We start from the raw sequence: 24,864 nt of genomic DNA, 5'->3' as shown, positions 1-24,864 counted from the left end.
AGGTTTGGGGAAAATGTCTGCTTTGTTTCACTGAAGGGTAGCAGAATATGCCACCCCCAAATATGCCACCTTGCCATAGGATTATTTTGAGCTAAAGGCAGTTGAAAAGAAGCAGATATAAGGAAAGCTCTCTGCTCTCCCCCGTCTTCCTGAAAAAAATGTCTCTCCTCCTCTACCGGGAAGGAGAGAAGTTGATCACCTGAGACAACTCTAGTCCCTAATCAACCCAGAGACACAAACAGAAAAATATACATAACAAACCTTATAAGCAGGCTATTATCTTCCATTAGTTTCCCTCATATATTTGCCTTCCTATAATTTGCCACTTAGAAACTAAAGTTCTTTGCCTTTGCCTTATCACTTCGCTAAAAATGTATTGTTTGTTTGTTAGGATGCTATGTAAACCCACCCCTTTGAATTACTCATCACTGGGTACTCCCCTGGGTATGCCCAATGCATGTGTTAATAAACTTGTTTGTTTTTCTCTTGTTAATCTGTCTTTTTTCAGTTTAATTTAAGGCCCAAGCCAATGAACCTAAGATGGGTACAGGAAAAATAATTTTCCCTCCCCTACATCACCATAGTATTTTTGGTATCTAGCACTGAAAACTATTTATTGATAAAATGAATAAATTGAACATTTTATTTTACGTAAGTCCAGTGGGTTTTTTTTTAATAGATCTTTATTGGAGTATAATTGCTTCACAATACTGTGTTAGTTTCTGTTGTACACCAAAGTGAATCAGCCATATGCATACACATGTCCCCATATCCCCTCCCTCTTGAGCCTCCCTCCCATCCTCTGTATCCCACCCCTCTAGGTCATCACAAAGCACCGAGCTGATCTTCCTGTTCTCTGCAGCTGCTTCCCACTAGCTATTTTACAATCAGTGGTGTATATATGTCGATGCTACTCTCACTTCGCCCCAGCTTCCCCCTCCCACCCCGTGTCCTCAAGTCCATTCTCTATGTCTACATCTTTATTCCTGCCCTGCAACTAGGTTCATCAGTATCATTTTTTTTAGAGTCCATATATAGTTAGAATACAGTATTTGTTTTTCTCTTTCTTACTTACTTCACTCTATATGACAGACTCTAGGTCCATCCACCTCACTACAGATAACACAATTTCATTTCTTTTTATGGCTGAGTAATATTCCATTGTTTATATGTGCCACATCTTCTTTATCCATTCATCTGTCGATGGACATTTAGGTTGGTTCTATGTCAAGGCCAGTGTTTTACTTGCTACAAATCTACTCAACAAACTTTTTTTTTCTACTATATAACATTCACAGAGAAATGGTTCTTCTCTCTCTTCCTCTCTCTCTTTCACACACAGAGACCTGTATAGTCTGTTTCACTATTTTCCCAATACAACCAATGTTTTATCAGGTTTGAGTAACTGTTCAAAGATTACATCATTGCAGTGAATTACATGTTTCTGAAAGCAGCAAGCAGAAAAGATGATTAGTATATGTTGATGTAAAATCAAATGATATGTAAGAGTGGTCCATATTTCAGTGCGTACAGGTCACAAACACAGAGTTCTCCAAGACAGGATCCAGCCTCAGGGCCTGCTCGTAGTACTCCAGGGCTTCATTCATTTCTCCTCGTACTTTGTGGATGAACCCAAGGATGCACAAGCTTTCTATATCGGATGCATCTCTCTGAAGTTTCTTTAAAGCAAATTTCTTCAAAGAACTGATACTTTTATTCCTTGCTAATGATGCCATTTCTACTTTTACTGCTTTTAAATAATGGCTGATTGCATCAACTTCAGATTTTTTGTGAAATTCCAGAAATTGGCCATAGTGGAAATGTACCTGTTGCAGCATATATTGGTTGAGTGATTCCATGCGTAACACCTGTTGATAAGCATCTTCAGCTTTTTTGTGGTCACCTGCTTCTGTGTACATTTCTGCCAGGTCTATGTAAGCAAACTCAAATGTGGGCTTTTGTTGCACAGCAAATGCAAAATGAGATATGGCTGATTGTATTATTCTGTTGATGTTTTCTTTATCCTGTCCTTTAGGCTGCCAGTTTGTAGCTCTCTTTATTTGGATAATTTGTGACTTGTAGCAAAGCCCCATCTGGTGATGCAGCGTGACAGAGGAGGGTGTTGCTTTCAAGGCCAGTTTTAAGAACTGAAGAGCTTCATCCAGAGAGCCTTTTCTTCGGTAAAACGTGGCAGTATATCGGAAGACATAGATCTTTGAGGACCCGTTGGTCAGTGCTTCTTTAATGTATTTTTCTCCTTCAGCTTCTCGTCCTGCACCTTGAAGCTCCAGGGCAAGGAGAGCCTTAAGATATGCATCTTTTGGGTTTAGCCTGACAGCCTGTTGTAGGGTATTCAGACAAAATTCCCCAGTACGCTTTGCTGCTTTGTTAAAGCTCTCCAGGCGATAGACGGTGATTGCATACCCAGCGCTGAATTCAGGGTTTTCAGGGTCCACTTCCAGAGCCTTTTCAAAGCAGACCTTGGCCCGTTCATAATTCTTTCCTCCACATTTCAGCAAGGCCCATCCTTCCTCACAGTCCATATAAGGACACTCCATTCTATAGCTGGAGGAATTTGCAAGCTTCCTGCGAGTGTTCTTCACCTTGTCCAGGTAAATCTGGGCTTCTGCATGTCGGCCCATGTGGTAATGCAGCCAGGCATAGTCGCCCCAGGTAACCAGACTTCTCATGTCTGAGTGGTTGGCATGTTCTTGCTGGGTTAAGTCTTCAGCTTCTTTCAAACTCTTCAAGGCTTCCTCATTCTGGCCTCTCAGGTGTTTCACATAGGCCAGTAAGTTGTATATTCCCACTTTGTATGTGTTGTCTAGGAACTCAATCTCCTCCAAGACCCTGTTTTCTAATTCAGGTATTTCAGTGTCGTCAATGACCAACTCCCATGTAAAGTGACATCTCAACTGTTCCAGTTTATCCTTGATCTGATCTTCATCAGCATTAGTACTATAAAAACAAAAGCAGATTTTCTTTGTTAGGTGACAAACAGCCAATAGAAATAAGCTAGACAAAACACTGCGTATTTAGAGCTTAGCCTTGAAAAGGGCACGCCTGCTTTGATCTTCCTTTGAGTTCCTGTATTTCTAAGATCCCTGTGGCCTTTAAATGCAGTTTGCTTGGCTTCATACACTGGCCCCAGCACTTTCTACCCATGCAGCCTCTCTGTGCTTCAGAGTCTCTTTTGTAAAGTGGGGAAAATAATAGACTTATCACACAGGATTTGGTGAGAATTAATAAGCCTATCTATGGAAAGCACTTAGAGCATACAGATTTCATGCTATGTAAGAGTTTCCTAGGAGACTGGTTCAAGATGGCAGAGTAGAAGGACATGCGCTCACTCCCTCTTGCAAGAGCACCGGAATCACAACTAACTGCTGAACAATCATCGACAGGAGGACACTGGAACTCACCAAAAAAGACACCCCACACCCAAAGACAAAGGGGAAGCCACAGTGAGACGGTAGGAGGGCCACAATCACAATAAAGTAAAATCCCATAACCGCTGGGTGGGTGACTCAGAATCTGGAGAACAATTATACCACCGAAGTCCACCCACTGGAGTGAAGGTTCTGAGCCTCACGTCAGGCTTCCCAACCTGGGGGTCCGACAAGGGAGGAGGAATTCCCAGAGAATCAGACTTTGAAAGCTAGCGGGATTTGATTGCAGGACCTTGACAGGACTGGAGGAAACAGAGACTCCACTCTTGGAGGGCACACACAAAGTAGTGTGTGCATCAGGACCCAGGGGAAGGAGCAGTGACCCCATAGGAGACTGAACCAGACCTACCTGCTAGTGTTGGAGGGTCTCCTGAAGAGCCCAGGGACAGCTGTGGCTCACCGCGGGGACAAGAACACTGACAGCAGAAGTTCTGGGAAGTACTCCTTGGCGTGAGCCCTCCCAGAGTCTGCCATTAGCCCCACCAAACAGCCGGTAGGCTCCCGTGCTGGGTCACCTCAGGCCAAACAACCAACTGGGAGGGAACTCAGCCCCATTCATCAGCAGACAAGTAGATTAAAGTTTTACTGAGCTCTGCCCACCAGAGCAACACCCAGCTCTACCCCCCACCAGTCCCTCCCATCAGGAAACTTGCACAAGCCTCTTAGATAGCCTCATCCACCAGAGGACAGTCAGCAGAAGCAAGAAGAACTACAATCCTGCAACCTGTGAAAGGAAAACCACATTCACAGAAAGATAGACAAAATGAAAGGCAGAGGACTATGTACCAGATGAAGGAACAAGATAAAATCCCAGAAAAACAACTAAATGAAGTGGAGATAGGCAACTTTCCAGAAAAAGAATTCAGAATAATGATAGTGAAGGTGATCCAGGACCTTGGAAAAAGAATGGAGGCAAAGATCGAGAAGATGCAACAAATGTTTAACAAAGACCTAGACGAATTAACCAACCACTAGAAGAATTAAAGAACAAACAAACAGAGACGAACAATACAATAACTGAAATGAAAAATATACTAGAAGGAATCAGTAGCAGAATAACTGAGGCAGAAGAACGGATAAGTGACCTAGAAGACAGGTTGGTGGAATTCACTGCCATGGAACAGAATAAAGAAAAAAGAATGAAAAGAAATGAAGACAGCCTAAGAGACGTCTGGGACAACATTAAATGCACCAACATTCACATTATAGGGGTTGCAGAAGGAGAAGACAGAGAGAAACGACCCAAGAAAATATTTGAAGAGATTATAGTCAGAAACTTCCCTAACATGGGAAAGGAAACAGCCACCCAAGTCCAGGAAGCACAGAGAGTCCCAGGCAGGATAAACCCAAGGAGAAACACTCTGAGACACATAGTAATCAAATTGACAAAAATTAAAGACAAAGAAAAATTATTGAAAGCAACAAGGGAAAAACAACAAATAACATACAAGGGAACTCCCATAAGGTTAACAGCTGATTTCTCAGCAGAAACTCTACAGGCCAGAAGGGAGTGGCACAGTATATTTAAAGTAATGAAAGGGAAGAACCTACAACCAAGATTACTCTACCCAGCAAGGATCTCATTCAGATTTCATGGAGAAATCAAAAGCTTTACAGACAAGCAAAAGCTAAGAGAATTCAGCACCACCAAACCAGCTCTACAACAAATGCTAAAGGAACTTCTCTAAGTGGGAAACACAAGAGAAGGAAAGGACCTACAAAAACAAGCCCATAACAATTAAGAAAATGGTAATAGGAACATACATATTGATAATTACCTTAAACATGAATGGATTAAAGGCTCCAATCAAAAGACACAGGCTCGGTGAATGGATACTAAAATAAGACCCATATACATGCTGTCTACAAGAGACCCACTTCAAGCCTAGGGACACATACAGACTGAAACTGAGGGGATGGAAAAAGATATTCCATGCAAATGGAAATCAAGAGAAAGCTGGAGTAGCAATACTCATATCAGATAAAATAGACTTTAAAATAAAGAATGTTACAAGAGACAAGGAAGGACACTATATAATGACCAAGGGATCAATCCAAGAAGAAGATACAACAATTATAAATATATACACACCCGACATAGGAGCACCTCAATACATAAGGCAACTTCTAACAGCTATAAAAGAGGAAATCAACAGAAACACAATAATAGTGAGGGACTTTAATACCTCACTTACACCAATGGACAGACCATCCAGACAGAAAATTAATAAGGAAACAGAAGCTTTAAATGACACAGTAAACCAGATAGATTTAATTGATATTTATAGGACATTCCATCCCAAAACAGCAGATTACACTTTCTTCTCAAGTGCACACGGAACATTCTTCAGGATAGATCACAACTTGGGTCACAAATCAAGCCTTAGTAAATTTAAGGAAATTGAAATCATATCAAGCAATTTTTCCGACCACAACGCTATGAGATTAGAAATCAATTACAGTGAAAAAAACCGTAAAAAACACAAACACATGGAGGCTAAACAATAGGTTACTAAATAACCAAGAGATCACTGAAGAAATCAAAGAGGAAATCAAAAAATACCTAGAGACAAGTGACAACGAGAACACGACAATCCAAAACCTATGGGATGCAGTGAAACTAGTCCTAAGAGGGAAGCTTACAGCAATACAATCCTAACTCAAGAAACAACAAATATCTCAAATAAAGAATCTAACTTTACACCTAAACGAACTAGAGAAAGAACAAACAAAACCCAAAGTTAGTAGACCTACGGACCTATGGACAAATTTAGTAGAAGGAAAGAAATCATAAAGATCAGAGCAGAAATAAATGAAATAGAAACAAAGGGAACAATAGCAAAGATCAATAAAACTAAACGCTGGTTCTTTGAGAAGATAAACAAAATTGATAAACCATTAGTCAGACTCATCAAGTAAAAGAGGGAGAGGACTCAAATCAATAAAATTGAAATGAAAAAGGAGAAGTTACAACAGACACTGCAGAAATACAAAGCATCCTAAGAAACTACTACAAGCAACTCTATGCCAATAAAATGGACAACCTGGAAGAAATGGACATATTCTTAGATGGGTATAACTTTCCAAGACTGAACCAGGAAGAAATAGAAAATATGAACAGACCAATCACAAGTAATGAAAATGAAACTGTGATTTAAAATCTTCCAACAAACAAAAGTCCAGGACCAGATGGCTTCACAGGTGAATTCTATCAAACATTTAGAGAAGAGCTAACACCCATCCTTCTCAAACTCTTCCAAAAAATTGCAGAGGAAGGAACACTCCCAAACTCATTCTATGAGGCCCCCATCACCCTGATTAGAAAAACTGCACAAAGATACTACAAAAAAAGAAAATTACACACCAATATCACTGATGAATGTAGATGTAAAAATCCTCAACAAGATACTAGCAAACAGAATCCAACAGCACATTAAAAGGATCATACACCGTGATCAAGTGGGATTTATGCCAGGGATGCAAGGATTCTTCAATATACGCAAATCAATCAATGTGATACACCATATTAACAAACTGAAGAAGAAAAACCATATCATCATCTCAATAGATGCATAAAAATCTTTTGACAAAATTCAACACCCATTTAGGATAAAAACTCTCCAGAAAGTGGGCATAGAGGGAACCTACCTCAACATAATAAAGGCCATATATGACAAACCCACAGCAAACATCATTCTCAATGGTGAAAAACTGAAAGCATTTCCTCAAAGATCAGGAAAAAGACAAGGATGTCCACGCTCACCACTATTATTCAACACAGTTTTGGAAGTCCTAGCCATGGCAATCAGAAAAGAAGAAAGAAATAAAAGGAATACAAATTGGAAAAGAAGAAGTAAAACTGTCACTGTTTGCAGATGACATGATACTACATATAGAGAATCCTAAAGATGCCACCAGAAGACTACTAGAGCTAATCAATGAATTTGGTAAAGTTGCAGGATAAAAAATTAATGCACAGAAATTTCTTGCATTCCTGTACACTAACAACAAAAGATCAGAAAGAGAAATTAAGGTAACAATCCCATTCACCATTACAACAAAAAGAATAAAATACCTAGGAATAAACCTACCTAAGTAGGTGAAAGACTTGTACTCAGAAAACTATAAGACACTGATGAAAGAAATCAGAGATGACACAAACAGATGGAGATATATACCATGTTCTTGGATTGGAAGAATCAATATTGTGAAAATGACTGTACTACCCAAAGCAATCTACAGATTCAATGCAATCCCTATCAAACTACCAATGGCATTTTTTTCAGAACTAGAAAAAAAATCTTAAAATTTGTATGGAGACACAAAAGACCCCAAATAGGCAAAGCAATCTTGAGGGAAAAAAACAGAGCTGGAGGAATCAGACTCCCTGACTTCAGACTATACTACAAAGCTACAGTAATCAAGACAATATGGTACTGGCACAAAAACAGAAATATAGATCAATGGAACAGAATAGAAAGCCCAGAGATAAACCCACACACCTATGGTCAACTAATCTATGACAAAGGGGACAAAGATATACAATGGAGAGAAGACAGTCTCTTCAGTAAGTGGTGCTGGGAAAACTGGACAGCTACATGTAAAAGAATGAAATTAGAATGTTCCCTAACACTATACACAAAAATAAACTCAAAATGGATTAAAAACCTAAATGTAAGACTGGACACTATAAAACTCTTAGAGGAAAATTTAGGAAGAACACTCTTTGACATAAATCACAGCAAGATCTTTTTTGATCCACCTCCTAGAGTAATGGAAAGAAAAACAAAAATAAACAAATGGGACCTAATGAAACTTAAAAGCTTTTGCACAGCAGAGGAAACTACAAACAAGACAAAAAGACAACCCTCAGAATGGGAGAAAATATTTGCAAATGAATCAACGGACAAAGGATTAATCTCCAAAATATATAAACAGCTCATACAGCTCAATATCAAAAAGCAAACCAGGCTTCCCTGGTGGCACAGTGGTTGAGAGTCCGCCTGCCAATGCAGGGGACACGGGTTCGTGACCCGGTCCAGGAAGATCCCACATGCCGCGGAGCGGCTAGGCCTGTGAGCCATGGCCGCTGAACCTGTGTGTCCATAGCCTGTGCTCCGCAATGGGAGAGGCCACAACAGTGAGAGGCCTGCGTACCGAAAAAAAAAAAAGGAAACAACCCAATCAAAAAATGGGCAGAAGACCTAAATAGACATTTCTCCACAGAAGACATACAGATGGCCAAGAGGCACATGAAAAGTTGCTCAACATCACTAATTATCAGAGAAATGCAAATTAAAACTACAATGAGGTATCACCTCACACCAGTTAGAATGGGCATCATCAGAAAATCTACAAACAACAAATGCTGGAGAGGGTGTGGAGAAAATGGAACCCTCTTGCACTGTTGGTGGGAATGTAAATTGATACAGCCACTATGGAGAACAGTATGGATGTTCCTTAAAAAAATAAAAATAGAATTACCGTATGACCCAGCAATCCCACTACTGGGCATATATACCCAGAGGAAACCATAATTCAAAAAGTCTCATGCACCCCCATGTTCACTGCAGCACTATTTACAATAACCAAGTCATGGAAGCAACCTAAATGCCCATCGACAGATGAATGGATAAAGAAGATGTGGTACATATTACTCAGCCATAGAAAGGAACGAAATTGGGTCATTTGTAGAGACGTGAATGGACCTAGAGATTGTCATACAGAGTGAAGTAAGTCAGAAGGAGAAAAACAAATATTGTATATTAACGCATATATGTGGAATCTAGTAAAATGGTACAGCTGAACCGGTTTGCAAGGCAGAAATAGAGACACAGATCTAGAGAGCAAACGTATGGACACCAAGGGGGGAAAGTGGGGGTGGGGGGGTGGCAGGGTGGGATGAATTGGGAGATTGGGATTGACATGCATATACTAATATGTATAAAAATAGGTAACTAATAAGAACCTGCTGTATAAAAAATAAAGTCAAAGCACAGGTTCCTGAGATCACACAGCTGCGTGAGTGGCAAAATCAGGACTCAGGCCATTAAAAAAAAAAAAAAATGTTTCCTATTTTTGTAATTAGGATAGAGACCAGTAAGAAATGCAGAGCCTTAGGAAACATTATTGACCTTAGGAACTTAGTCTACAGATTATGCAACAAATTAAGACCACCTAAAAGCAATAATATTTGGCCCATTTATTTGGAAATAATAATGGATTCACAGAAATTTGCAAAGATTGTACATAGGTCCAGTGTATCCTTCACCCAGTTTCTCCCAAAGATTATATCTTATCTAACTATGTCAAAACTAGGAAATTGGCAGTGGTACAATATGCATACAGTTCTGTCATTCTATCACATGTGTAAATCCATGGAACCATCATTTGATCAAGTTAGAGAACTACTCCATCATCACAAACATCTCTCTCATGCTGTTTCTTTAGAGTCAAAACTGTTGCCTCCCTCCATTTCCAAACATTTCTAGCCTCTGGTAACTACTAACATGTTTTTCATCTCTATAATTTTGTCATTTCATGAGTGTCATATACATGGAGTCATATATTATGTAATCTTTGGAGATTGCCCTTTTCACTCATCATAATGCCCTTGACATACATCCAAGTTGTTGAGTTTTATCAACAGTTCATTCCTTTCTACTGGGGGGTCATTTGCCATGGTATGGGAGTATCACAGTTAACTATTCATCTGTTGTAGGACATTTCAATTGTTTCTGGTTTTGGCTTATTACAAATAAAAGTGCTATGAAGAGTTGTATACAGGACTTTACATGGACATACGTTTTCATTTCTCTGGGATAAATGTTGAGGAGTGCAATTGCTAGGTCATGTGGTAAGTGTATGCTTATGTTTTTAAGAAGCTGCCACACTGTTTTCCAGATGAATAGTATCATTTTTCATTCCTACTAGTAATGTATGAATGATCTAGTTCTTTGCATTCTTACCAGAATTTGGTATTTTCACTTTTTTTTTTAATGTTAGCCCTTTTAATAGACATGTAGTGGTATCTCCTTGTGGTCTTAATTTGCATTTCCCTAATGGCTAGTGGTGTTGAACATATTTTTATGTGCTTATTTGCCATCTACATATCCTCTTTCATGAAATATCTCTTCATATCCTTTGCCTATTTTCTAATTAGGTTTTTTTTATTGTTGGGTTTCAATAACTCTTTATAGATTCTAGATATGAGTGCTTTGTGATGTTTTCAAATATTTTCTCTCAGTGTGTGGCTTGTCTTATTATCCTTTAATAAGGTCTTTTGAAGAGCAAAAGTTTTTACTTTTGATGAAGTATAATTTATTGATTTTTTTTCTCTTATGGGTCATGTGTTTGGTATCATGTCCAGGAACTCTTCACCAGGCCCTAAGTCCTGAAGATTTTCTCCTGTATTTTCTTCTACAAGTTTTATAATTTTACATTTAAATCTGTGATCCATTTTGAGTTAATTTTTGCATAATGTATGAAGATTAGGTCAGTGTCTCATTTTTCAGCCTATGGATATCCAGTTGCTCCAGCGGCATTTGTTGAAGACTGTTCATCCTCTATTGAATTACTTTTGCACCTTTGTCAAAAATCAGTTGGCTGTGCTCGTGTGGGATTATTTCTGGGTTCCTTATTCTGTTCCACTGATCTGTGTGTTTATCCTTCCACCAATACCATACAATCTTGTTTACTGTGTGTAATCAATCTTAAAACTGGGTAGGGTGATTCCTTTCTATTTTTCTTTTCCAAAATTGTTATTCTAGTTCCTTTGCTTTTCCATATAAATTTTAGATTAATATTTTCTATATCTATAAAAAATCTTGCTGGAGTTTTGATAGGAATTTTATATCAGTTGGGGGAGAATTGACATTGTTGCTATGCTGAGTCTTCTAATCCATGAACATTCTGTATCTGTTTATTTAGATATTCTTTAATTTCTTTCATTAGCATTTTAATAGTTTATAGGCATTGAAGTCCTATGCATGTTATGTTAGATTTACACTTAAGTACACTTATGTGTTTCTTTTTGTGCAATTTAAAATTATATTGTGTTTTTAACTTAATTTTTACATGTTCCTTGCTAGTATATAGAAATACAATTGACTTTTGTATGTAAATCTTGTATTCTGTAACCTCAATGAACCCACTTTTTAGTTCTAGGAATTGTTTTATAGATACCTTGGGATTTTCTATGTAGACCATCATGGCATCTATAAATAGGGACAGTTTTATTTTTTCTTTCTGATCTGTATACCTTTTATTTCCTTTTTTGCTCACTGGAAAAATTTCTTTAGCTATTCCTTAAGGGTAGGTCTGTTGGTGCCAAATTCTCTTAGCTTTCCTTCATTTGAGAATGTCTTAATTTCCTATTTATTCCAGAAGGATATTTTTGCTGGATATAGGATTCTAGGTTGAAAATTCTTTTCTTTCAGCACTTGAAAAATGTTATGCCCCTTTCTTCTCAACTCCATGGTTTCTAACGAGAAATAACTTGCCATTAGACTTGTGTGTATGTTTTTCCCTTCCTTATAGCTGAGGTGTCATTTCTCTCTACTGCTTTCATGGGTTTTCTTTTTGTCTTTAGTCTTCAGAATTTTAACTGTGACGTGTCTTGGATTTCTTTGGGTTTATCATCTTTGGACTTTGGTCAGCTACTTGAAATTAGAATCACATTGGATAATTTCTGTCATTCTGTCTTCAAGTTCATGAATTCTTTCCTCTGTCCTCTCCATCCTGTTTTTGAGCCCACCCACTGGGTTTTCATTTTGGTTATTGTACTTTTCAATTCTAAAATTCCCATTTGGTTCTTCTTTATATCTCCTTTTCTTTGCTGAGACTTTTTATATTTTCATTTGTTTCAAGTGTGTTTGCAATTGCCCATTGAACCATTTTTACGATGGCAGCTTTAAAATCCTGGTTAGACAATGCTAATATCTGTGTCATCTCAGTGTTGTTGTCTGATGATTATTCTTTCTCATTCAAGTTGAGATTTTCCTGGTTCTTGGCATGATAAGCAATTTTTAATGAAAACCTGGGCATTTGGGTATTATTATATATTATAGGACTCTGAGTTACGTATAAATCTGTTTTAGCAGGCCTCCTCTAATACTGTTCTTCTAGGGAAAGGGGAAGGACACCTCATTCCACACTGCCAGATCAAGGTGGAATCCTGTTTACTCACTTGTCTTTCATTAACACTTTATGGGGAGCCTGGGCTCCTCATTACTGCTGGATGGGGGTGGGAGTTCAGGATCCCCCAGGCCTCTGCTGATACCACCCTGGCTTGAAGGGGTAGGTGTGCCTTGTTACTCTTCTCCATGTGGCCTTTACTGATGCTGGGAAGGGAGGTGAGTGGGGAAGAGTGACCTTATTACCTCTGGATGGTGGTGAAAGTCCTGAACTCCACTAGGCCTCTCTGATACCACCTCAGTGGGGAGTGGGAGGATACCTCATTACCACTAGGTGGGGGCTGATGTCCACACCTCCTTTGTGGTCTTCACTCCCTCACTGCAGAGAGAGGGACTCTTGTTACCACCCTGGTGAGGATGGAAGTCTTTGCATTCCACTTGCCCTTCTCTGGCATCATCCATGGGGGTAGGGGGAGGGTGAGAGTTGGGATGCCTAGCTATAGCCTGGTGAGGGTAGAAGTCTAGGCTACCCACTCAGCCTTTGCTGGCAAAGTTCGGAATGGGGCTTTAGTTTTCATTTGATTTTTTCCTGTGTATTTGGCTGGAGTAGAATGGTTGCTCATAAATTTTTTGTCTTGCTAGGCTGTCCCCTCCTTGGTCCTTTGGCTAGAGATAGCAGGCTTTTCATGGGACTTTTCTGTCTATGCCTGCTGGCATTTCTAGGTTGCTGGCTTCTCCAGCACTCAGTCTGGGATATATGCAGAAAAGAGGAATATCCATATACAAGAGAATGAAGTTGGACCCCTACCTTATACCGTATACAAAAAATGAAATCAAAATGCATCAAAGATCTAAATGTAAGACCTAAAACTATAAAAATCTTGAAAGAAACAGGGAAGAAACTCCATGACATTGGATTTGGCAACAATTTCTTGGATATGACACCAAAAGCACAAGTAACAAAAGTAAGAATAAATAAGTTGAACTTCATCAAAATTAAAAACTTTTGTGCCTCAAAGGGCACTATCAATAGAATGAAGAGACAACCCACAGAATGGGAGAAAATATTTGCAAATCATGTACCCGATAAGGGATTAATATCTAGACTATATAAGCAATTCCTACAACTCAACAGCAAGAAAAAAACAACTGATTAAAAAATGGCTAAAGAACTTGAATAGATATTTCCCCCAAAAAAATATACAAATGGCCGGTAAGCAGATGAAAAGATGTTCAACATCACCAATGTTAGTGAAATGCAAATCAAAACCATAAGATATCTCTTCACACCAATTGTGATAGCTGTTATCAAAAACACAGAAAATAACAAGTGTCGCTGAGGATGTGGAGAAATTAGAACCCTTGTGCACTTCTAGTGAGAATGTCAAATGGGGCAGCTGCTGAGGAAAATGGTGGTGATTCCTCAAAAAATTAAACATAGAATTACCATATTATTCAGCAATTCCACTTTTGGGTATATACCTAAAATAAATGAAAGCACAGACTTGAGTAGATATTCATAGCATTATTCACAATAGTCAAAAGGTGGAAGCAACCCAAGTGTCCATCAGTGGAAGAATGGATAAACAAAATGTGATCTATACATACAATGATATATTATTCAGCCTTAAAATGGAAGGACGTTCTGACACATGCTTCAAAATGGATGAACCTCGAAGACATTATGAAAAGTGAAATAAGCCAGTCACAAAAGGCCATGTGTTGTACGCTTCCATTTATATGAAATATCAATGATAGGCAAATCCATAGAGACAAAAAGCAGATTAATGGTTGCCAGGCCTAGGGTGAAGGATGAGTGGGGAATGGCTGCTCAGAGTGACAAAAATGTTCTTGAAGTAGATAGTGGTGATGGTTGCACAACACTGTGGTTGTATTAAATACCACAAAATTGTATACTTAAAAATAGTTAAAATGGTAAATTTTGTCTTACGTGTATTTTATCACACAAAAAATCATATTACTAACTTGAATAGAAATTCTACAAATTATATATGTCTGTGTGTGTATATATATATATATTTCTAGTACATGTTGAAATAAACACAAAAGCATTAAAACATAAAAGCTAATTACCATGCCATCTGAAATGAGCTCATGAACCTCCACTGGTACCCTTTAAGAAACATTTGTTTAAAGGTTAAATAAGGTATCATTGAATAGAGACTCTGGTTCATGTCTCAGCTCTATCACTTATTATCTGTGTAGCCTCAACATTTCTTAATTTAAAATTCGTATTGCAAAATAAGTATAATAGGAGTACCTGCCTCATAGGTTTCTTTTGTAAATGTAGTAATTTACGTAATACTTTGGAAGCCAGGTTGGCCCTTGATAAGCATTCAGGAAGTGATATCTACTTTATCATTATTATTACTATTTTCTTAATTATCAGTGATAGTCCACTCTTATCTGTCTGTGGACCAAAGGAGGGGAGAAGGGTTGATAATAGGCCCATAATTATATGCATTTTCTGAAGCTGTTGCCCCTTCAACATTTTGCCCACTGGAGCACTGAGGGGGAATTTGCAGGTTGATACAAATTAATGTTTTTTTGATCTGCTGATCATTATGCTGATGATCAGCATAATGAATATGAATCAGCATATGAATGCTGATCATTCATTATTTGAATGAAGATTCAGTTTGGGTAATATAGAAATGTTCACATTAGGCCCTTTACCTAAGGAAGATGAGGGAGTTCCCAAGCACAGAACTCTAGCCAAGCCAGGAGGCTGTCAAACATCTGCAGACCACATGGCTTCCCCAGAGGACACGTAATCTGCTAATCTTAAATCCAGTCAGGTTGAGAAGGCCCAACATAGGAACCCGGCAGTGCAGATAGTGAGACCAGAAGCCAACAGAGAAAGGTCTTATTCTCTAAGCAGTGAGCTTCTCCTACTCTTCCCACACAATATTTCCCTCAAGACATCTGAGCCATGACTATGGCTCACACAGCTGTGTGGGTCCTACTTTTTTCCCTGTTGTGGAGCCAGAGAGCAATATTTCTATCCAGACAAACTGTCCATTCCCTCCCTAGATCAGACAGAAGTGAGGTTGGTGAAAAATTACTTCAGAGATTGGGATCATTTTCTCCTTTCCTCCCTTCCCATTTCCCTCCCCTTCTTTGGGTTTTAACATCTTCCTCAGGGAGTTGCTAAGAAAAATAAAGATGTCTGAACTAATAAAACAGTTTATGTGTGTGTATGAATGTGCATGTGTGTGAGCACACACGTGTGCGCGTGCGCGCGCACACACACACACACACACATTCAGTCCAAAGCAGATGATCAGATAGAAGAATAAGGGAATGTCATCACTGAAACTAAGTTTGTTGAGACAGTATGATTAACATTTTTTCCAGAAACTTTACACAGAAAGTAGAAAGTGAAATTAAAGTAGGCAGAGTGGTAGAAAACGAAACTTAAACAGTTATTGCTTCCTTTGTTCTGTATTGAAAACGGACTGAGAAAAGGCTGGTGGAAAGCAGTTTTATTGATGTGCTAATTCCTCTCTCAGACTCCATAAGGCCTTATAGAAACCCAGGAACCAAGAGATGCCAGTAATGTGGAGTCCACTGAACCTACAGCCAGGGAGACCTGTGAAAATTGGCTCTGTGAACTTGCCAAGGTCATGCCCCCAGTCTGTGCCTTGTTTGCTCATCTGGAAACAGAAATTCTTCTTTTTATGGTATAAAATTCTGCAAATCACTAAACTAGAGCCTTAACTCAAATTTGTTCCAATTCTCTGAGAGGTTGTATCTTACTAATTATTCTGTGCCTTTGCATACCCTTCTTTCTGGAGAATGGTCAAGGATAAAAAGAGTTCTATAACTTCTTCTTTATTCATAGGAACAAAGAAAGTGTAAGTGCTAGCATCTTGAGACATCAAACAAAACATGTTGGGCCTTAACGAAAACATTTCCTTATTCTTAATGCTCTCTCTTGTAGTCATCTAAAGTGTTCTCATTAACCAGACATGATTACCATACCTGTGCAAGAGAGTATCCTCTTGGTGCCCGTGGCATCCAGTTCTACCCCATCCTGACCCATACAGTCTTCTGTAGTCGTGGTGCTTGTGTTAAGAGGTTGGGAAGAATAAGTGCTGAGACTATGGTCCTGGGTACAGATTACGCTCCTATTACTGGTGTTCTCTGAGCTCTTGTTTTCCCTACTTTGTATTGGAAATTGCCCTACTCTCCTGATACGTGTAGTAAAGTGGTGATTCCAGCAGATTTTGCAAAGCAAATTTCTCCCCAATCACAGTTAATTTAATCACTGGAAGGCCCCTTATTGAGAGGAGACAATTAGACTTGCTTCCCTGAGAAGCTGAATCTGTTGAGCTTGACATATATATATTTGGCTACCATTGTTAGCTATGTTTTTCCATGGCACCTGACAATAATAAAAACAGAGGAAGTTTATTCACAGAGAAGAATATCAAGTGGTTGAGAGGAGTGAAACAGAATTTGAGATAAGCGATGGAAGGTTTTGATGACGCCTTCTGTCCATAGCTTCACCGTGAAGAGTCAAGGGGCAAGGAGTATCTTATCGGATTTCAGGGTGTGTACCGAGTTGTATGAACCCAGATTACCAACGACTGTGGACCTGGGACCATATTGAGGGTTGTTCCTAGTGCTGCAAAAACCCAGGGACTGGCAAGGGTTTGGAACCAGATCTGCCTCCTACCCTAAAGGAGAGCGTCAGCCCATTGTTACCTATCATGAAGGTTGGTGGCTAGGTTCTCGATGACTGCGTAGAAAAGGGAGAGTTGAGGGAGGTAGCCTCATTTTTAGTTACTCTCCTGTATATAGAAGGCTATGAAATATAAAAACCTACTCCTAATGAAGTGGCCAGGATTCTGGTCATTACTTTTGGTTTCAGATTGACAGAAATAAACAATCCACCTAGTTCAGAAACGAAGGAAATATGCCAGATACCAAGAAAGCCTCCTGATCTTTGATCACTTGAGCAGAAGGTAAAAGTAAGATGCTCTGGAATAGAGAGCTCTCTGATGCTGCAGAATGACACCTCAGTCAAATTCCAACTCAACTGTAGTTCATGGAACTTGAATTTAAATACTTAGCAACTACCTGGCACATAGAAGCATGCAAATAAAAGGTGACTATTGGGAGATTGGGATTGACACATATATACTAATATGTATAAAATGGATAACTAATAAGAACCTTCTGTATAAAAGATAAAAAAAATAAAATTCAAAAATTTTAAAAAAAGGTGACTGTTGGTGGTAGCAGTAGTAGCAGCAGCAGCTGCAGCAGTATTTTCAGTCATCAAGTTTAAATAGTGCTTTCTTTAAAAAAAAAGCTTCCTATACTTTTTCTTTTAAAATAAGAAACAGAAAAGGAGCAGCTGCAAGAACGTTTTCCTCTTAGAAACACTTCATCAAACACCCTGTCAGATCCAAAAAGTTTCTGCTCAGCCCCTCCTGCCCAGCTCATCTCCCATGCCAGCCCTCACCAATGCTATAAGCTTCCACTGAGACATCCTGAACTGGTTAGAAAGTTCTACACAAATAAAAATTTCTGAATAAATAATACAGGTTTATCCGTGTATTCTGATAAATGTTCAGGCTATAAGCAAACACTGAAATAAATGAATTAGAAAAGTTCTCTTTTTGGGGAGCAAGGTGTCTTTGGAATCTTTGTGGAGAAAAGTAGTTGGGTTTGTAATTTTCCAATGTACTAGATAGAATGTAGAGAAGCAGACGAAGTGTTTATCTTGTCATTGCCATGAACTTGCCAGCAGTTCTGGTTCTATGGGGCTCTGGCTTGGGCTGATTAGGTATTCAGAATCTTGCCTACTGTCTCTGTGGATTAAACAGAGCTGTGAGCAATACAAGACAGAGCAGTAGAGAGGAAACAGTCAAGAGTGTGTGTGTGTGTGTGTGTGTGTGTGTGTGTGTCCCCGAACATGTGCTTACAGTTAGGAAAACAAAACAAGAACTGGAGAAAATGATGCTTATAGAAAATGAAATTTCAGCACTATGCTGTAAGTCCATCCCCAGGAGTCTAGGACCAGCTAGCTCCCTGAGTGATTGGCCAACTATGATAAGCTACTTCACCTCTATAAGCCTCAATTTCCTCAACTGATACATAAGTGATTTGGAATAGATTATCGAATCTCTACCCTCACTGCACACTAGAATCATCTAGGGAGGCTCCAAGAATAATGCCAATCAGGCCCTGTCCCAGACCAATTGAATACACCCCTGGGAATGGGCCCCGCGTCTCAGTATTAAAACGGAATGCTCAGGTGATTTTGATGTGCAGCTGGGCTAGAACCAGGACCTTGATGATCCCTGGTGTCTGTTGTTTGACAGAAATTCTCTGACTGAGTGATCTGGGACTCAGTCCCTGGACCTACTTCCCTTTCTGTGAGTCCCGGGTTCAGTCTCTTCATTACTCTGCGCCTTGTTTCCCCACCTGCACGGTGGGCAATGAGCTCCTCAGTCTCTTCCTGATCCACAGGATGGATGGAAAAAGAATGGGATTCTGAGTGCTTTGGCCACTACCAGAGGGGAAGGGGGATCGGGGGAGGGCAAAATGGGTAAGGGGGGAACTCTGTGGTGACAGATGGAAACTAAACATTTGGTGGTGAGTACACTGTAGTATGTACAGAAGTTGAAATATAATATTGTACATACAAAACTTATATAATGTTATAAACCAACAACAAAAAAATGTGTGTTCCTTTTGAGATTATTTCTAAATACTTCTGATCACATCCATGGAGAAGAACTCAGAGACAACAGAAGTCCTTTGTAGTGAATGGTCTGATGATTTTCACATTTTCTCATGGGTTTTCAAGGGTCCACTCAGCCCACCTTAACCCACAGTTTGGCTTATTGCAACACAGTCAAGTACTGAGTTTTTATCATTTCCCCCTTTACATTTCAGGCTTATTTTGAAATAATTACAGACTCACAGGAAGTTGCAGTAAGAGTCTTGTGCAGCCAACCCCTGACCCCCCCAGTAGCAACATCTTGTGTAACTGTAGTACAATATCAAAACCAGGAAAATGACATTGGTACTGTGTGTATATTTTAAAGATAAAATATACTATGATTTCATCTTACAAATTCAAATTTACAGGATTTTTACTTAACCTAATTGATCCTACATCTGTGTATTTTTTCCTCCCAAATTGAATATCTCTTTTCTATGTGATACCAGCGTACATATGATCTATTCCACAATACACTGACAACAGTCTCAGAATAACAAACTCAGAACACCTTCAAAATGATTGCTGAGTAGAGTTTAGCGGTTTTGTTTTTGTTTTTGTTTTTTGCTGTTCTTTCATCGTAAGATATAACCTTCTAAAGATGTAGAGTCGAATTACAATGTATTAAAAAAACCACTTGGAATACTTCTCTGTGTGGTTTTATCCTTTATCTCACATATATTTTGGTTCATTTGCCTCATTTTGATTTACTTCTAGAATACTTCTTTTTTTTTACTTTTTTATCCTAACATTTTATTATGAACATTGTTAAACATAGAGTTCAGAGAATTTTCCAACAAACACTAATACACTCACCACCTAGATTCTACAGTTAACATTTTACCATATTTGCTTTATTACATATCTATTCAGCCATCAATTTCTCTATCCACCCATGAATTTATCTTATTTTTTTGTTGTGTAAGAAGGTAATCAGTGCAATTAATTGATAAAACATTTCAGCATGCATATTGTTGTAACTTTAGTCAGACCTTGTTTACAAGGAAAAGACGATATTCCTGCTCTAGTAGTTTTCTTCTGGTTAAATCTAATAAATCTGCTCTTAGTTTAGTATCAAAGTTGAAATGGGTGTTACTTGTGTGTTCCCCAGGTATCATCTGAATGACCCCACTCAAAACTCCCTTACCCTCTGCCATTGGTCAATTCCAGCTCTCAGGGATCAGGTAGCATAAGTCAACCTTTTAATTCCATGGCCTGTAGAAGTAAATCCACCCCCACTCCCAATATTTAAAAAAATTCTTGGTAGGGTTTATATTCCCATGGCTTCCTTGCCTCAGGTCTTCTACTGCTATGTAAGTTGCCTCTGTGTTTTTCTACTTCCACCCAAACAAAGAATATACAAAAAGCATACAATCTTTTAAAAATCTCACCAGTAAAATACATGCAGAAACTTTATTAGCTTATTGAGTTGTTAACTTTATTGAATGTTTTTGGAGAAAATATTTTAGGGAGAGAAAGGAGAAGATTATATCACATACCACAAAGCAAACACTTAAAAGATACATGAAGGTATTTGTGTCATTTTTAGCTTGCACATCCTAAACAGGTTTTTCCCTTACTTTGCCTTTCCACAGTACATTTTAACTTTGCTTAGGTGTGAATAAATGTCCAGCCAAGTGTTTGGAGCACATAGGTCTCTCATGATTGCCAGTAGCTGGACAAATGTAAATTTTAAAGTTTGAATTTATTTTGAGGTTATAGACTTGGCTCACTAACCAGCAAATCTGGGAACTCAAATCACATCTGAACCCTGTTTTCTAAATCAGATATTTGTGTCTTCAATTAGCAACTCCCATGTAAAGTGACATCTCAATTGACCCAGGCTATGTTCCATGAGATTTCCATTTGATTCATCACTGTATTTGTATTTTTTAGGAGGATTCAATCTAATGGAAATGAAGCCAGTACTTTGAATACTCAAATATTATCCGTCCCCCGTGTCCTTGCCTTCTTTATCTGTTGCCTCCCAGGATTCTATGGTCACGTCATTAGGACAAAAAGCACGTTGGTGTAAAAACCCTGAGGAAATGCTAATTACTTCATGGTGCCAACAGGCAGGTAATATGAAGTCTAAAAGGCAGCTGGAAAGAAATTAATTCTGCTAATGTTAAAATGATTTCAGCATCACCCTCAACACTGCAAACCCCTTCTTTCCTTCTGCCCCCTCTCAGCATTGTAGTACACCACTAATGCTGTCAGAAGAAATGTGGAGAGAGGGTTCACAGAAGTGTAGATTCCTAACTCATCTTTTCCATATTCCCAACACATAAACATGTTTTGGTTTTCTCACTTCCCAGGAAGGGTTCTGAGTGAAACATGAGAGCCAAATATGCAGGGCCTAGTAATTTGCGTTCTAATAGAGCACTCAGGTCGGGTGTGGTACAGGGAATATGCCATGCAGTTTGAGAGACTCTGTGACACTTACTCCCTGTTTATAGTTCACACGGGAAGTCTAGCAGGTCGGTAAGAAGACGGTTCACGTAGACATATCCCCCAGTCCTGTCAGAGCATATTTCAAGGCAAAAGCGACTTCATTATGAAGTTTCATAGTGCTGAACTAATCCTTAGCACGTTTGCTGAGAAGTAAGCGTGCTTTTAAAATAACCACAGCAACCATAACAAAACACACAAAGCTCTGATTTTGTCCCTTCAAATATAAGAAACAAAAGGGGGACCGGGACCTGCAGCAACTTTCCTCCAGGCCCCAGCTCTCATTGACCAGATTTTGCCTGAAAGGATCTGAGCATGCCCTCCTAGGCTCTCTCAACATCCCTTCCCAGCTGCCAGCTGCCAGCTCTGCTGGGAGCACCTCCCTCAGCGCCTGACTCTGTAAATCGGGAAGAGCCACAGAAATAAAAGTGCATGAATTGGTAACATAGGTCAGATAGATGATTAGTGAAATGCATATTTAATCTACTAGCAAAAACTGACTCAGCATAATTCAGGAAGTTGCACTCAAGAACAAGATTTGGGAGAGATTCTCAACTTCCTATCAGAGAACCAGGGAACATTTACCTCATGATGGCTGTTTCCCTGCAATTCTGAAAAGCTGGGGTTCAGGCAGATTTTATTTTCTGCTGTGGGTTGCAAGCAAATGCAGAGGAGGTTTCCACTCAGGATGCTAGCTGTTAGGTCTGTGCTTTTATAAAATAGAAAAGGAAAACAAAACTGAGGGAATGCTATCAAGATTCCTGCTGAGGAGAAACTGCAACTGAACATGCAGAGCTGAGCTCAATTCTCCACTGGGAGTACCATTCTACACAGATTCTGCAACTGTGCTTGAGAATTTGAAAGAAGGCATTGTCGATGCCATGCACATTATAGGCCCTCCTCCCAGAGATTCAGATGCAACCTAGGGGCGGGCTTGGGCTCCGGACTCTGCATTTTAACAAGCACCCTGGAAATTCTGTTGCAGAAGTCCCTGTATTGTGTTTTGAGAAGCATAGTCCTGGAGGTATTTTGTTTCCTGTTTTGTTTTGTTTTTTTTTGGCAGTACAGTATGCGGGATCTTAGTTCCCCCACCAGGGGATTGGACTCATGCCCGCTGCAATGGAAGTGAAGAGTATTAACCACTGGACTGCCAGGGAAGTCCCTGGAGGTATTTTGGAAAGCAGTTTCCCATTTACTTGTAGGAGATCATGTAAGTATCAAACAGTGAGTCAGACATCTAGAAGAAAGGAAAATAACCACAGAAAGCCTGGACTTCGGTTTTCTCTTTGACCAGCTCTGGGGTATTTCTTGAATCACATCACAGCCTCATTTCCTCACTTCTAAAATGGCCTGGAATAAATTTCCTTTTTTCTTCCATCCAAATGATAGGAAACTGTGCTGTAGGGAGATGCACTTTTACCTTCATCTCAGGTGTGGCTCTGGGCACTCTAAGGACTGATCTTCCCTCTCCAAATAGGGACCCGAGGGTCCAGACCTCCCAGTCCCTGCCCCTCCTCTCTAATGTGAGCATAATTAAAAGCATTAATACATTTCACCCGTTTGGCCTTTGTACCCAGAAGAAGCCCAGCCCTGGAGTTTGGCACCTTAGTAACGACCCTGCTCTGACACACTCTCTATATGACTTCTTGGCCAAGTAATTTGCCCTCTGAGGCCCATTTTTCTCATCTAGAAAGTGAAGCTAATAAAAAATAATAGCGTTCCCTTCCTAGGGCTACTGGGAGGATGATGATAGATAATGCGTGTAGAGCCCTGGACAGAGTGCACTTCCAACTACACGGAAACTGTTACTGCCATGGTAACTGGCATATCAGTGTTATCATTTTAAGTGAATTCTGAGTGTGCAAAGGGGCCAACAGATTTCCTCAGTGGATGGGGCAGAGGAGGGCACTCATTAGCCAGCCAGCAGGTATGAGGTGTTTCCCCAGGTGGCTTCCCCGTTTGGAAATTTTTAGCACAGCCGAGAAGGAACAGCCTAACTTGCCCCTGTCCCTACAGCCTCTGGGAACAGGGCACCTTGACGTGGGCCTCAGTCCAGCATAGTCCAGAGAGCCTCCCTCAGAATTGCTCAGGTCCGTGGCTCTGGACACACTCAAGCACAGATCACTGCCAAACTTCTTAGGCAGACTGGCTACCAAGGCACTGGGCAGGGCTATGTTTTTCTGGTCAACTCACTCATGCAGACATGATTCACATCACTCATGCCTGGGAGCCCATCACATAGGGGAAGTGACCTGAGGCATTTAGCAGTGAATTCCTCATATCCACCCCATCCCCAGATACAAGCCTGCAGAGCATTTGGGAGCCCTTGGGTCGCCCTGTCCTCATTCCCTGAATGGTCACTAGGGTGCTCCCTCCCCAGCCAGTCAACCCCTGGATCCCTTCCCAGGTGTTTGATGGGAAAGTTTTCCTTTTCTCTCAGCTGTTTTTTTCCTGAGGCTCTAACTGATGTTAGAACTCAAGCAGGTCTATATGAATCTTTGAAAATCAAATTTACTAAGATTATGCTTTACATTTAATAAAATGAACCCATTTAAAGTGTAGTTTGATGAATTTTGACAAACATATATACCCATGTAACCACCACCACTATCTCTCTATAGACTATTTGCATCATCCCCTGTGTACCCTCCTCGTCAAGCCCAGTCTCACCCTCCACCAACCCCAGGCAACCGTTGCTCTGCTTTCCTTCATTAGAAATTAGATCAGTATTAGGAAAGAGATTAGGTCATTATGTTTTGAAGAGAAATTATTTTCTGCTGCTCACAAGTTCTCATTACAGCAATAAAAATAAACTCCCAGCTTCCAGTTTGTTTTCCTATAAGAAATGGGAAAAATGTCCATCTGTAAGGATTGTTTTTTCCACTTCTCACCTTGAAGTGATCAAACTTTCAGGGCAAAATTACCAACATGAGTTGCCTTTTTACTACCAATTTCATCTTTAATAACATCTGCTGAAAAGAAATGCTTCCTTTTAAAATGACAAGAAGAAAGCCTCTTAGTTCTTTCCAAGAAAACAACAGAAAAAACCTCAAAAGAGTAATTTGCTTAG

The 24,864-nt window shown here is 39.6% G+C and overlaps 2 protein-coding genes across 2 annotated transcripts in view; one reads left to right on the top strand and one right to left on the bottom strand.

Moving 5' to 3' along the window:
* LIPA (lipase A, lysosomal acid type) overlaps window positions 1–24,864 on the top strand; it is a 104,472-nt gene that overhangs the window by 5,378 nt on the left and 74,230 nt on the right. The window lies entirely within an intron of this gene.
* Window positions 780–24,864, bottom strand: part of LOC309834290 (interferon-induced protein with tetratricopeptide repeats 1-like) — a gene marked incomplete at its 5' end in the record, with an annotated part of 30,956 nt that continues 6,871 nt past the window's right edge. Inside the window, one exon of the mRNA XM_082672955.1 lies at window positions 780–2,958. Coding sequence (XP_082529081.1) covers window positions 1,521–2,958 — 1,438 coding nt within the window. The 3' untranslated portion in view covers window positions 780–1,520. The remainder of the gene's footprint in view (window positions 2,959–24,864) is intronic.

Source organism: Grampus griseus, assembly GCF_964374135.1.
Source record: "Grampus griseus genome assembly, chromosome: 16".
Classification (NCBI taxonomy): domain Eukaryota; kingdom Metazoa; phylum Chordata; class Mammalia; order Artiodactyla; family Delphinidae; genus Grampus; species Grampus griseus.
Note: the sequence above shows the minus strand (reverse complement) of the source record. Positions and strands in the feature narration are given on the sequence as shown.